At 38.5% G+C, this 14,625-nt stretch overlaps 1 protein-coding gene across 1 annotated transcript; it reads left to right on the forward strand.

The window, feature by feature from the left end:
• The first annotated feature begins 1,797 nt into the window (after nucleotides 1-1,797).
• LOC136886397 (methyl-CpG-binding domain protein 4-like) lies at nucleotides 1,798-4,197 on the forward strand. The gene has a single exon (XM_067159172.2). The coding sequence runs from the start codon at nucleotides 2,073-2,075 to the stop codon at nucleotides 3,291-3,293; it is 1,221 nt and encodes a 406-aa protein (XP_067015273.2). The 5' UTR covers nucleotides 1,798-2,072; the 3' UTR covers nucleotides 3,294-4,197.
• Nucleotides 4,198-14,625: the final 10,428 nt, after the last annotated feature.

The following is a 14,625-nucleotide window of genomic DNA, read 5'->3' on the forward strand; positions in this document are numbered from 1 at the left end:
CCGTATATATTTTTCAACCATCCGAAGTGAATAATCTTAAACAGAAACGGCTGAGCGCGTCGTATTCAACCTCCTCGGTAAATAATCGTTTAGTCTGAGCGTGTGTGGGCAACTGCATATTAATACTTCCGACTTACCTCCCAGAGGCAAGTCTGTGCAGGTAAGTATTCCAGAAATCTGTGCGTGTATGGGGCCCTTATTTATGTAGCCATAAATAACATAATTGCTTACAACAGGGTCACGATACAAGATGGCAAACCATCCTCAGCAGCCATTATACAAAGCAACGGGGTATTGCAAGGAGACTCCCTTAGTCCGATACTATTTAACATAGCCTTAGCAGATATCACAAATATCAACCACAACACATCGGTTGTGATGTACCAGTATGCAGATGACATAGCAATAGGATCGAACAACAGAGATGACCTACAAGCTGTAATGGATAAGCTCGATGAGTTTGCCGACATGAACAGCCTCATAATCAACAGAAAGAAAACAGTCCAAATGATTTTCCGGAAAGGAGGGAGAATAGCAGCAAACGACAGGATAATACGTAGTGAAACAGCCCTGGAAGTTGTGAATTCATTCAAATACTTGGGGATTACGCTCCAGCCCTCTTCTACTTCTTTTAGAATTGATGTAAGAGAAAGGTCATTGGCAGCCATCAGAAATATGCATGATATGAAGGAACCCACTAAACTGTCTCTAAATATAGCCATGACGCTGTTCTATGCAAAGGTTCTACCTGCCATGACATACGGTTTGGAGATAATTTGGGAACATCTAACCTTATCTGACCTTAGAGTTATTGAGAATGTCAAGGCTATATTCTTGAAAAGAATTTTAGGTATTTCCAAAATGTCACAATCAAGACTTGCTTATGAGCTAGCCAGAGAAACCTTCCTTATGGAAGACATAAGAATGAGACTACAATTACCCTCCATACGACATGAACAAGAACTACTTCATATTAGACTAAGAAAACGAGTGGAAATTGACTTGGAATTCTACCGGACGGACGCAATGATTAATCGAAGATGGACTGGGCCGAACAACGAATTAAGGAGTGCTCTGAACAGATTGGCCATATATGGTTTCCATCACAAACTGTGCGTACGACCTGGTTTTCATGACCCATCTGTGCAGTGCGTGTGCGTGTTATGTGACAAACGATGTGATCGATACCATTTTTAGTGAATGCAGTAAAAGAATAGTTTCTTTATTGGATTACTCTAAAATGGAATGCACATTTGTGCGCAATTTCTTATTATTATTTATATAGCGTTAAGAAATTCCATTTACCAAACGAGAATTGCATTTGCATATGTTCACTCTGCGGAAAGTGCTGCGAAAAATACCATATTGTATTGTATTTAAAAAGAACCAAAAGCATCACGCAAATTAGCTAAGCATAATGAAAGTTTGTTGTAATTATATTGTATATGCCGTTTCGGATGCTTTTGCTATAATTGACGAGCTGCTTGTGATAAAGCCGCTTGTTACCTTGTAAACTCGCCCCGTGTACAGTATGTGAGGCTTCATTCTCTTTGGAATTAACGACATTGTCCTGTTTGTCATTGTCACGAGCTTTCAAAATGATCGTGATGCTTTACCAACATCGTACGACGTGATGATCGTATATCATACCAGTCTCAAAATCACAGTATGCCCCCCATAATTATCGAACAATTTTTACATTCCCGGGTTGGGATTTTCGGTCTGTGTAATTTTCCAAAGATATCCTCACAGATATGCCTAGCAATTTCTTATTTGTCTTTGCTTTTATAAGGCATATTAGTGCATTCTGTTCGGCAAAGAAAGAATGATTTTTGAAGTCTGTTTTTTGCGTTTTTATTAGGCGGTGAAATCTGTTTTACAGTCCATTTCTTTTCTGTTTCGTTTACTTTTACTGTATGTGACGTGAGAACTTTTAATTTCGTCGGAAGTGTGGTGCGGTGTTCAATTAGTTGAACTATAGAAATAGTCTGAACATAACCTTAATACAGCGATGGCAACATTAGTCGACAGGAAAGGAAGTTATCTGTTTATTTGAATGTAAATGATTGTTTATGTTGTATTCGATTATGGCTGTGACCACGCCACAATCACAAAACATTTCAGATTCTGAGCATGAACGTTTGCTGGAAGATGCTAATCTCCCGGAAGGATGGGTCCGTCGAGTGGTCCAACGTAAAACGGGTGCTTCGGCCGGAAAATTTGACGTTTACATATACAGTCCTGCTGGAAAGAAATTTCGTTCTCGTAATGAACTACGCGCTTTTCTGGAAAAAGAAGAGAGTCCTTTGAATATAAACCAGTTTAATTTTTCTGTTCGTAGGAGAGCGAGTATATCCGAGTATTCTTTAAAATCAACAGGTACCGGTGCTACAGATGCACAGAATGGGGACGAAAAGCCTCCACATTATCAGAAGACCAAACGTGTGTCCGAGAATGAAGTATTGCATAGGAGGAAGATACAGAAAGTTAATGACAGTCAAGAGTTTCGTGATAAAAAAGGTGTTGACTGGATTGGTGGAGAAGTTGAAAATCTTGTATGCACACCTGCACTTTTACCTACTCTAATGAAAGAATCCGAATTTGAGGGTGAAACATCCCATCTAGATGGTGGTGGGGAAAATGTTAATGAAAATGTGAGTGGTACTACTGATGGAACTTCTGGGCAAGATGATATAGTTACGAATCATTGTGAGGGAGGGGGTACACCATCATTGAACAATTTGGAAGAGCAAGAGAAGAATGAAAAAATATCAAATTCTGTGAATGTTGAAATGAATAATATCCAGCCAGAGGTTACCGGTACTGACAATCCTGGGGTGCATAAAAGTAGACATGTGAAATGGACACCACCTCGATCACCTTTTAATCTTATTCAAGAGACATTGTACCATGATCCTTGGCAATTATTGATAGCAACAATTTTCCTCAATAAGACAAGTTGTGAAGTTGCTGTGCCTCTTATCTGGACATTTCTTGAAATGTGGGCAACTCCACAGGCTTTGCTTGCTGCTGATGTTAATGATGTAGCTCTTTTGATGAAACCCTTGGGACTTCATTGGAAAAGAGCTACTCTGATTAAAAGGTTCACACATGAATACTTGACTAAAGACTGGACATATCCGAGAGAACTTCATGGAATTGGTAAATATGGTGACGATTCATATCGTGTATTTTGTGTTAAAGAGTGGAAAGATGTGAAACCAAATGATTCAAAGTTAAATTCTTATGTGGAATGGTTGTGGGAGAATCATAAATCTTTGGGTCTGGAGTGATCATGTAACTTAACTCTTGACAGACTCTCATTTTCCTGCATCACATTTCTAGGGAAATTTTGCATTGTTATGTTCCTATTAGTTTGACATAGAACATTATCTCAAAGAACTTCCTCGTGCTTCAAAAGATCATTTGCTGTTAATATTTGGATTTCCCAGAGGGATCACATTTTAAACTTTTTAAAAATTCATGCAATTTGTTGCACACTATTTTAAACAGCATGTGGCTTTGTCCATTTATTGTAGTGTATGTACTTTAAAGACTTATAGTGCTTATGAATCAGTAACTCGGTTCATAGTTGGTGTCTTAAGTCGAACATGTTAATGTACTTTTTTCATTTCATCATTGACCTATTTATGATGAAAACCTGGAAGAGTTAATTTTTCAGCCTGTCATTTTGTTTTCTTCCAATGGGATAGGCTACTTTATTCACAGAATTTTACTGGTAATAAGTGAAGATGAAAATTCTTTAAGACTACCAGATAAGTTTTCTGTATTTCCTCCCTTTATTGCGTTAAATTCTTTATTATGCTTTCCTGTGTATGTTTTTCATTCTGCAAAATTTTATGTGTGTAATGATAAATTCATGTGAAAAATCATGTTTTTAATTGATTTCTGCAGTGCTTGATAGCATTTGCCAGTTTATTAACTTTACTAAACAAATTATGATGAAAGTGTCAGTATAAATTATGTTTTTCAAGTGGTGTCAAATTGTTTAAAGCAGTCCTTTTTTTATTCACTTTATGATGTGTATATATTTTAATATTGAATCCTAACACGCACAATTTTTAGTGATACCTGGGCTCCCTAGTGCAGAATCGGTAGACCTCGGTTATCTTCGAGAATCATATTGGCAACCTTTGAAACACCAACTATGAATCGATTATGCATTGCCGTGAGACATCTGGCGTATACTTTACCTGCCAGTACTGTTGTTGTTTGCACAGCAAAGCCAAAATATATAGGATTGAACAAGTGAGGAAAACAGGCCTCCTAATAAAATTTATGCTGTTGACGTCATGCTGGTGAAACAGGTCACGTCCTACTTCGTCTTCCCCCATACAGCTGTGTTCTGAATGCCATTGAATTGGCATGGGAAAAAGTACAACGCGAATTCAAATGATGCAATACGGGAGACATGTCAGCAGTTAACTTATGATGACTGACCATCGGGGCATTCCATTTAGTATCTGCCGCAGATTGGGAGGGGTCTTGCAGAAAGTTGAAAGAACTGGAAGAGGAATACTGGAGGCACGACGGTGTCATGGAAATAGCCATGGACAAGATTGTAATTAATAGTACTGCAGATAGCAGTGACGATTTTGAAAGTGATATGTATGAGAATTAATAGTACTGCAGATAGCAGTGACGATTGTGAAAGTGATTGTGGAAGTGATATTTCAGAGAATTCATGCTAAGATAATAAAGGTTTAGACAATTCATATCAATCGTTCATACTATCGATTCAATTCAGATTTCATTTCCATTCAGTTAGCAGTATTACTGGAACCGGGAAAGCTCTCTCCTTACTCCTCACCCCTGTAAAACCAGGTATCACTAAAAGTTGCGCGAACTGTAGATTGTTGAGATATTGACAATGATTTATAGATAAAGTTTCTGTTCAGTGTCGAGTGCAGCTACAGAGTAAATGAACGTGTATGAAGTTGGCACTTAAATGCTTTAGAAGCTTTTGTCTGTGTTTTAATCTGATTTTGATTTATTTTAATTTAGTATATAATTGACCTTAATATGCTACTGGCATGTTGACTCGTTATCATAATCTACTTCCTTTTTGAGTTAATCTTAGTTATTAACTTTTAGCTTGTAAGAAGAACGCTGTGCAATTATTTTTTTAAATCAGTGCACAAATCATTCCATGCCAAAGTGGATAGATACTGACCTCAATAATCATCTTACATCCATAAGGAATTGTATATTTTACTTATTCATCTAGGATTTTATTTTGGTATTTATTAAATATCAAAGTATGAAATTAATTAGTTACATATTTGGTATTCAAGATCATGTACCCTAATCCTGTTGATCCTTCAGATGGAATGTAGTGACATCCATCACTTTGCCAAAATGATCTTGATAAGATAAAAGTTTTTTTTCACAGTGCTGATGGTTTGGTACAATTTATTGAACACAATACAGCCTATATCAGCACATTTTCTGTTTTTGATTACAGTGACATCATCAATATTTGGATGACAAAATCATGTGAATTTTACATTTTAAAAATAATTTTAATGTATCTACTGAGGATGGAACAAATATTCCGGAAGCCAGATACGGTTAAATTTTTTAATAAAATGTGCTGATATAGACTGTATAGTGTTCAATAAATCCATCACTCTGATAATATCCTGTTGTTCCGTGCATCCTAACCATGCATTTCTACGCTGTAGGGCAAATATTACAGTGCATTTTCGGTTGCAAGATAACAGTGTTCGCTGTAACAGTTTGATGATATTTCTAACATATCTGTCTAAAATGGGAAGGTACTCTTTTATGGATAAAATAAAAATTACGTTTTAAATATTTTTCTTCATAGAATACAAGCAATAAAGCCCATTGCATACTTAGCCTACTGATTATATGGCTTGTAGAGCCGGGAGTGTTCGAGGACATGTTCTGCTCACCTGGTGCAGGTCTTTCTATTTGACACCCATGGGTGACCTGTGCATCAGGATGTATGATGATGATGATGATAATGAGTTAGAAAGAGGGTGAAACCCGGTGTTGACATATAGCCTACTCCTTTCAAATAACACCAAGGGATCATCTGCTCAAAGCTTTATGTCCCTATCTGATGGACGAATGACCATCAACAGTGTCATATACCTTTACTCAACATTAAAAACTTCATATCTGGTCTGTATTGAAAGGAGATAACATACAATAGAGGGAATTTTTTTTAAAAAAAAGGTGGATCAATTAAATTTCCCTCTATTGTATGATATACCTTTACTCCGTAAAAACACTGTGGAGAGGTTTGGACTTGAATGCAGGCTTTTGGCACACAATTTACTGATTAGAAATTGTATACCACCACCTCTCCTACCCTGCTGGTGAACATTCTGATGGTGAAAATTTTTCGACTAACAAAAGTTGAACCGGTTAACCACGGAGTCAGACCATATAGACTTGATGCCTTAATGATCACAGCCACCAGGAGGGCTATAGCCCATTGCATGAAAAAATGAAACAGGCTGTAGGAAAAAAGGTTCTTGGTAATTTCTTTAACTGAAAATGAAAAATGTGCAAGTTGCTGTAGATTTTTCTAAGGTTAAAATAAGTGTATCCCCTTTCGTGCTCCTTTCCATTACATTTTTTATTTTTATGAACTTTTTGGCCATTTTAATGTTCCGTACCTCTTTAAACTAAAACACATGCTATTGTATCCTCCTTTAAGCAACTAGACCATACTGACTGTGTAATGCTCCTAGTACATCAAGTTTCGTCGTAATCATGTGGTGTCACATTACAATTATCTGATGTTATGGCATTCATGACGTTTGGTTTTGCTGCCATGTGACACAAGTAGCAAACTCTTTTAGAAGATTTCATTATTTCAGCCATTATCATTGATTTGAGATATATTCAAAGTATGCAGTAAAGTCTACAGAATACATTTTGACAAAAATATCTCTAGTTTTCTGTTCCGGTGAATCTGGTAAAAAAAGGTCCCGCTCAATATCGTCAACATCGTTTAGGTTTTCTCTATCATTTTGGTGGTGGGCTGTTCTGAGACCGCACCATTTGAGGGTTTAAATCCACTGAGCCACTGGAGCTTAACATAAATATTATTAAAATCAGAAAATCAGCCTGGTAGAGCTCTAGAAATCAGTATTAATGTACGATTCTTAGCCGGGTGCATGAAAAAATACAACCAGCTCTAGGAAAAGACGTTGGCAGTTTTCGTAAAACAAAAACAAATATGGGTCCTCTCTCAAGCTTTTCTTTTCCCCTTTCATTTTTCCAGTGTTTAATTTTGATAACAATAATCATATGGCCTCAGCTGCCATGTGCAAGCATTTTGATTTGACCCCATTTAGGCTGCATGCGCATCAATTTTGATGTTCCATTGTACTCCACCAAAGGCTGACTAAAATTGGATCTCTCTTGGGCAATCTATGGCAGAGTTTTCATTAATTTTGTTGGATAAAAGCCAAATTTGTCACCAGAGATCTTTTACATACTAACATTGTATGACAAGAAATGTTAAAAAGACTTCTTTCCAACCTTTGCAAATCCAACTACCTTGGCGGGTTTGAACATGTGATCTTGTGATCCAGAGGCTGACACTCTAATTTAAAAGATTTTATGGCTTTTTGGCATTTTATTCATACATAGCATGCATTATTTATATCTCTTTATATACAATGTTCTTAGTATGTGGATTCTCAGTTGGTCCATAATAAAAAGGATAGATATTATCTATATAAATGAAGTTGTAGGAGGTCCGCTGTCTGTAATTTTGTTTGCTTTGCCAATTTTTCAGATATTTATCCGTTTTAGGTCAACTCGAGACCGAACAGGTGGTTTTTATTTTTTGTGTCTGTTTGTCTGTTCCACCATCACGGCGAAACGGCTGAATAGATCTCAACCAAACGTCATATTTAGTGTATACTCACCCCGGGGAAGGTTTTGATATGCACATCATTAAAATTTTTTTGAATAGACAGGGGGTTTATAGGAAAACCATAACGGTTTTCCTCCATTTTCTCGTATACTATTGATTTTCTGTAAACTCCGTGTTCTGTATGTGAAACGCCTCTTCTTTATAAACAACTTTTGTTATATTCATAATTTACCTTACCAGTGGCGTATACTGAGGGCTACCAAGGCTATCGGTGAAGCCGAAACATCAACCGAGACAATGGAAATCTTAAAGCACCATCGGACCAATCGCAAACTTTCTATCCATTTAGCCATAAAGCCGGACTTTAATTTGTTAAATCCGAAGCTACCATTTCCAGTGATCAGGTGTTGACGCATTGTTCCATTTACAAAACTTGAAAGCAATGAGAAAAAACGTTGCTCGTATTTGTGAGTGCAAGGCATCGGAGACCGACATTGCAGCCCTGGTGGTACGTCCCTCTCACCTCGCGCGGCTTGCTGCTGTGTATCAGATCGGTGAGGGGACCAAGGGGATAGGTATGCAAAGCTTTGGTCCATCAAATCGCCACTGCTATTGTTGTATGGAATCAAACCTGTGATCATGGGTCAGAGACCACCACTGATCTGCCGAGAAAGCTAATAAACCAGTAAACGCGTGTACGACCGCTTGTAACGCTGTAAAATTCCACGTGTTCATTTAATAATAACAATAATAATAATGTGATGGATAGCATCCGGAGAGGCTTGGTGGTGACCCAATGAAGATGAAATGAATGGTGAAGACGTCATAAACACACAGTTCCGAAGCCAGGGGAATTAAGAGTATGAGGAAGTTGATTCCGAGAATTGAACCGGGGCCATCGGACCAATGGCAAACATTCTATCCATTTTGTTAGACCCGAAGCTACTATTTCCAGTGATCAGGTGTTGAGTATTGGCAGTGGCAGAGGCCAGAGCAGTAACAGCACAGCAGGCTACTCTGGTGGCTCAAAACACTTGAGGCTTGACGTTCACTAAACCTACTATCGAAAAGGAGTAATCTTAGTGTAGTTGTAGCCCACTTCTTGATCACAGCATACGCCACTGTACATTACTCTCCAAATGACAGAAAATTACTATTTTCTGCAGGTATCATGCTCTGTATTGAGTGATCGACAGACCGACAACGAGCCTACACGTTACCATGGCAACGTCTCTGACTGCTTGCCAACAGGGAAGTAACGTATTGCCATTTTTGTCATCATTCCTTTAAATTCGTGGTTGTTCCTTGGGTAGAAAGCAAGAGAGACATCAATCGGACATTCTGCGGGATATTGGCAGAATATCGTTGGAGATTATAACCGTCCTCGAATAGCTTAAGTAATAACACCATTAGTCATCTTCTTATCTGTTTACCTAAGAATCCCTGTGCCTAAATTTCTCCTGTCTTTCTGCTTTCTTGTATCCATAACTCATACCATCATAGTTTGAGGGACATTCGATTTTCCAATACATCCACTTGGTATTTACATATTTGTCCTATCTGGCTGTCCTCAAGTATAATCCTATTTTCTATTAATTTCAACTTTCTCAACTGTGTTACATTCTTCCTTAATTACTCCGTATGTGTGCGAGTGCTAATCCCGAAACCTGGACACACTCTCTTTGAGGAAATATTCCAAGCTATGCAAATGTATAACTTTTGGGCCCGGAAAATATGGGAATATGGATACAATTTTAACGACGGTGCAAACCTTCGTTTCGGAATAATTGGTGGCTAAACGGTAAGCCGTATCACAAAAGAGAAAGCACAATTGCCTTTCAATTTGGAGAGATCTACAACTTTGGGCCTATGACTTTCTTTCGTATCTCTATCCGTTATACGTTAAATAGAACTGCACTTCTCAAGTTCAAGTTAATTTTGTACTTTTTGTACGTATATGTCATCATTTGGCACACTTATAGGAAAAATGCAATCATGACATTGGGCACGCACATTGACATGACCAGTGGCCATATGTTTGCCAAATTTATGATTCCAGTGTCACATGAGTATCAAAAAAATAAAGTAGCATGTGAAAACTGTACCAAATTTCATCCCATTCAATGACCGACTGAATCTAACCCATAAATATAGGAGATACGAGAAAATGTCATAGGACCAACCATGTAGAACACTGAACGAGGCGTCTGATGGTGAAGTCCGTTTGTAGATGCAATTTAATATAATCTTACTCACTGCCTTTACAGTAATTTATGGAGATATTCGTATACAATGTAGAATACTGTAGCGAAGCATGGGTACACTTGCTAGTTTAAGAATAAAATGTATTAAGGCTTCTGGCATTTTATTCATACATAGCATGCATTATTTATATCTCTCTTGGTATGTGGATTCTCAGCAGAACCATAATACAAAGGATAGACATTATTTTTTAAGAATAATACGTAGCTGGCACGAAGCCTCCGTGGCTCAGGTGGCACCATGCCAGTTTCTCACCACTGGGTTCCAGTCATTCCATGCAACGTTTGCACTGGAAAAAGCAGAGGTGGGACAGGTTTTTCTCTGGGTACTCTGGTTTTCTCTGTCATCTTTCATTTCAGCAACACACTCCAATATCATTTCATTTCATCTGTCAGTCATTAATCATTGCCCCAGAGGAGTGCGACAGGCTTTGGCAGCCAGCACAATTCCTATTCTTGCCGCTAGATGGGGGCTTCATTCATTCATTCATTCATTCCGTTCCTGACCCAGTTAAATGACTGGAAACAGGCTATAAATTTTCATGTAGCTGCCACAGCACTTGAAACTAAAACATATACAAAGTGCATCTTCCTCTAAACACAGCTCAATAGTAATTCATAGTTACCAAAGACTGAATAATCCTCCTAATATTTCATGTTCATACTGCATAAAATGCGATGCCATGATAATGCTCGGTTCTGCAGTCAACTGATAACAGAGGGAATACCTTTAGCAGCTCTCTTCATATCAGCCATTACCGATTCCAGATACTTGAAAAAATGTATGTGGTAAAGATTACGGATTTTGTTTTGACACAAAATATCTTTAGTTTTCTGGGATGGGGAATCAAATTAAGACAGTCCTAACTCAATAACTTGAACAGGAAGGCTTTAGTAAATTTTCAACTTTTCTGGTAGATTTTTTAGATGATTTTGGAATTCACTTAGCAAGAGAGCTTTCAAACATCAAATTTGTTCAAATTGACCCAGTAGACGTCTAGTAAATATGCACTAATGTATGATGACTTAGGCTTATCTATACTATATTATTTAATGTGTGTGTCCAACCCTTGTTCTGTTTCTCTACTGGGTCAGAAATATAGGGAGATGAATCTTTGTAGCGAGTTTTTACAACTAGATGCAGTTTCAGACGGCAACCTCGTCAGAGGGATTAACGAGATGAAATGATCGATTGGACAGTTTTAATCAGAAAGGAACCAACCATCATGGAGTACATTCTGAAAAAACTGAAGTCAGAGTTAAATCAATGGCTCTTTTATATGAACTCTTCATCCTTTTAATTTCCGTACAAAGGAACTATTGGTTGAATATGTGTGTCCATTTTCTATTAAGTGAAAGTGGCAACTACCCGAGTCCTTTCTCCTGAAATGTGAATGATACATTTCATAGTGAGAAAATGTTCTAACAAGAATATTTTATAATGAAAGGATTTAGAATGGTTCCTTTTACTGCAAGCCTCCGCAGTTCAGACGGCAGCACATCGACCTCTCATCGCTGGGTTCCGTGGTTCAAATCCTGGGCACTCCATACGAGATTTGTGCTGGGCAAAGCAGAGGCGGGATAGGCTTTTCTCCAGGTACTCCGGTTTTCCCTATCATCTTTCATTCCAGCAACACTCTCCACTATCATTTAATTTAATCTGTCAGTCATTAATCATTGCCCCAGAGGAGTGTGACAGGCTTCGGCAGCCGGCACAATTCCTATCCTCGCCGCAAGATGGGGGCTTCATTCATTCCAGTCCTGACCCGGTCACTGACTGGAAAACAGGTTGTAGGTTTTCATTTTTCTTTTACTGCAAACAGACAACGGCATACCACAGTCAAAAGTACCCCCCAACTTTTTTTCTTTTGTGATTATGAGGGTTAGATCCTTTCTGCTTAATGGTGTCCAATTGACGAGCTATTTGATGGTGAGATAGCTGCTCCGGTTTGGAAAGCCAAGAATATGCCAAAAGGATGCTGACCACGCATCATGTCGTAATCTGCAGGTGTTCAGGCTGAGCAGTAGCCGCTTAAGTAAGCCAAGGTCCCTCAGGGCTCTAGTGCCAGAGGTTTGTTATGAAAGGTGAAATGAAATGGCATATGGCTTTTAGTGCTGGGAGTGTCCGAGGACAAGTTTGGCTTGCCAGATACAGGTCTTTTTGATATGACGCCCGTAGGTGATCTGCGCGTCGTTATGAGGATGAAATGATGACGAAGACGACACATACACCCAGCCCCCGTGCCAGCGAAATTAACCAATTATGGCAAAAATTCCCGACCCTGCCGGGAATCGAACCCGGGACCCCTGTTACTGAAAGGTCAGCAAGCTAACAATTAAGCTACGGAGCCGGACGTTATGAAAGGTAATAATCAAGAAAAAATTACAGAAGGCATATCTTGGAGATTCGAGAGTACATTGTTGATATGCATCTATAAATTTACCATCAGAAGAATAATGAAAATACTCAATGAATTGTAGTATTTATATTCATCACCATCATTGATTATCCACTCTAGCAGGCCGGGTATGGGAATGAATAAGCCTCCTCATGATCAAATGTCTTGTTCAATTATTGCAGAAAGAAATACCTATTTTTCATCTTCTGCTGACTTGCTAGGCCTAACACATTTGAGGGTTTTCTGTTAGGGTGAACTACCTTACCCTTTAGTAGTCGCCAACTTCGTCTATCAAAGGTCTCCTCTGCCAAAGCTACCATTGAGAACTTCACCATAACTCTGGCCAAGGGCCCTTACAAGGTGCTACCAGCTGTGGTCTCCCGTATACTAGAGCCCATTTAGCTGCTAAAAATTAATACATACATTTTTGCAGGTAATTACAAAGTTTTAAAAATAATTTCATAAGTAGTAATGGTTGTACAGTGAGTGTAAAAAATGTTATTTTAGCATATAAAGAGAGGTAGGTACAAAAAGGGCTTCTCAGTCCGTTTCTCCTTCTGAGCCTCATGAAGAGAATAAGAAATAAATTGACAAGAGGTTCGACCTTTTCAATACAATATATCAAGTAAATGATATCAGTCTTGGGACTAGTTTCAGCCACTTAGTGGCAATCTTCAGCCAAATAAAAATTAAATATGATGTGATAACTAAAACATAACAGACAATGTTGCAGGAATAATTATAACATTAAAATACATATAGGTAGGTAAGGGTTATTCTGACCGAAGGCAGGTCCGAACCTCCGCAGAGGTGTTCCTGAGCCGGAGTTTACATGCGGTAGGGTGGCCAGTTCCTTTCCGCTCCTCCATTCCCTTACCCCCCACCAACAGCGCGTGGCAACCCATCCAACTCCTGACCACGCCCAATGTTGCTTAACTTCGGAGATCTCACGGGATCCGGTGTTTCAACACGGCTACGGCCGTTGGCAAAATACATATAATAACAAAAATTATGGTTATGATCTCCTTGTCATAATATGATGTGTCTAAGTTCACTTAGGACCTCAGGCAAAGAAGTAAATCTGGAAATTATAGCCAGAATTAGGAATGAATAAACATACAGAAAAGAATCAACACTCATTGAGGGGCTATGCTGACAGATCTTCAATTTTCATGTGTGAAGGATAGGTACAGGGTTAGGGAAGAAACATAAGACAAATACATGTGGTAAAATATTAGGAACAAAGGACAAACACAAAAGTAGAAAAGGATTCCAAAGGAATAATGTAAGTATTGAAAAGGAACAAACAAGTGGTATTATTGTTCCCTTGTTTGTTCCTTTCAAATGGTTAAAGTTTTGTTTTGTAGCATGGTAATGACCAGTAGGTCTATAGAACTCTACTGTTTTCCATATTTATTTCATTAAATTCTACTGTCTTTGCAGTCGCATAGTTATGTGAAATTTTGTTTTTAGCTAGTTTAAAAATATTTTACATTCCTTTCTGTATTATAATGTATGTCTACCCCTTAGTCCCTTTTCATGATTAGGGTTGGGGATGAGGTGAGATGAAATGTCATGGTTGAACTAATGAAGATGAAATGAATGATGGTTAATTCAATTGTGGAAGGAATCTGCTGTGGCCTATGAATAGGAACTGTCCCAGCATTTACCTGAAGTGAAAATGGGAAACCATTCTCAAGACAGCCAAAGGTAGGATTTGAACTGACGAATCTCCCAAAGGGAGAGCTTGTCACGTTAACACACGCTGCCACCCTCAGGGTACCCATTTTCTGGAAAAACGGGGAAAGCACAGGGAAATCGCTTGTCGCATCAAAATTAAGCTTTCGATCTAAGACTGGACCCAAACAGAATGATATGATGTTGACACAACGTGAGTAATAGCAACGAGTAGTACTTTTAGAGAGACAGGGACAAACAGAGTGAGCGTACGCGGTACGCTATAACACTACGTCATGTACACGAAAACAGTCCCAGGGAGGCGGAGTATAAACACCATTCCAGAAAGATCGTGAGGCAAGCTGCCCAAATCTGAAGCCCGCTATTTGACGCAAGTTAATAGAGA

Source organism: Anabrus simplex, chromosome X, assembly GCF_040414725.1.
Source record: "Anabrus simplex isolate iqAnaSimp1 chromosome X, ASM4041472v1, whole genome shotgun sequence".
Lineage (NCBI taxonomy): Eukaryota > Metazoa > Arthropoda > Insecta > Orthoptera > Tettigoniidae > Anabrus > Anabrus simplex.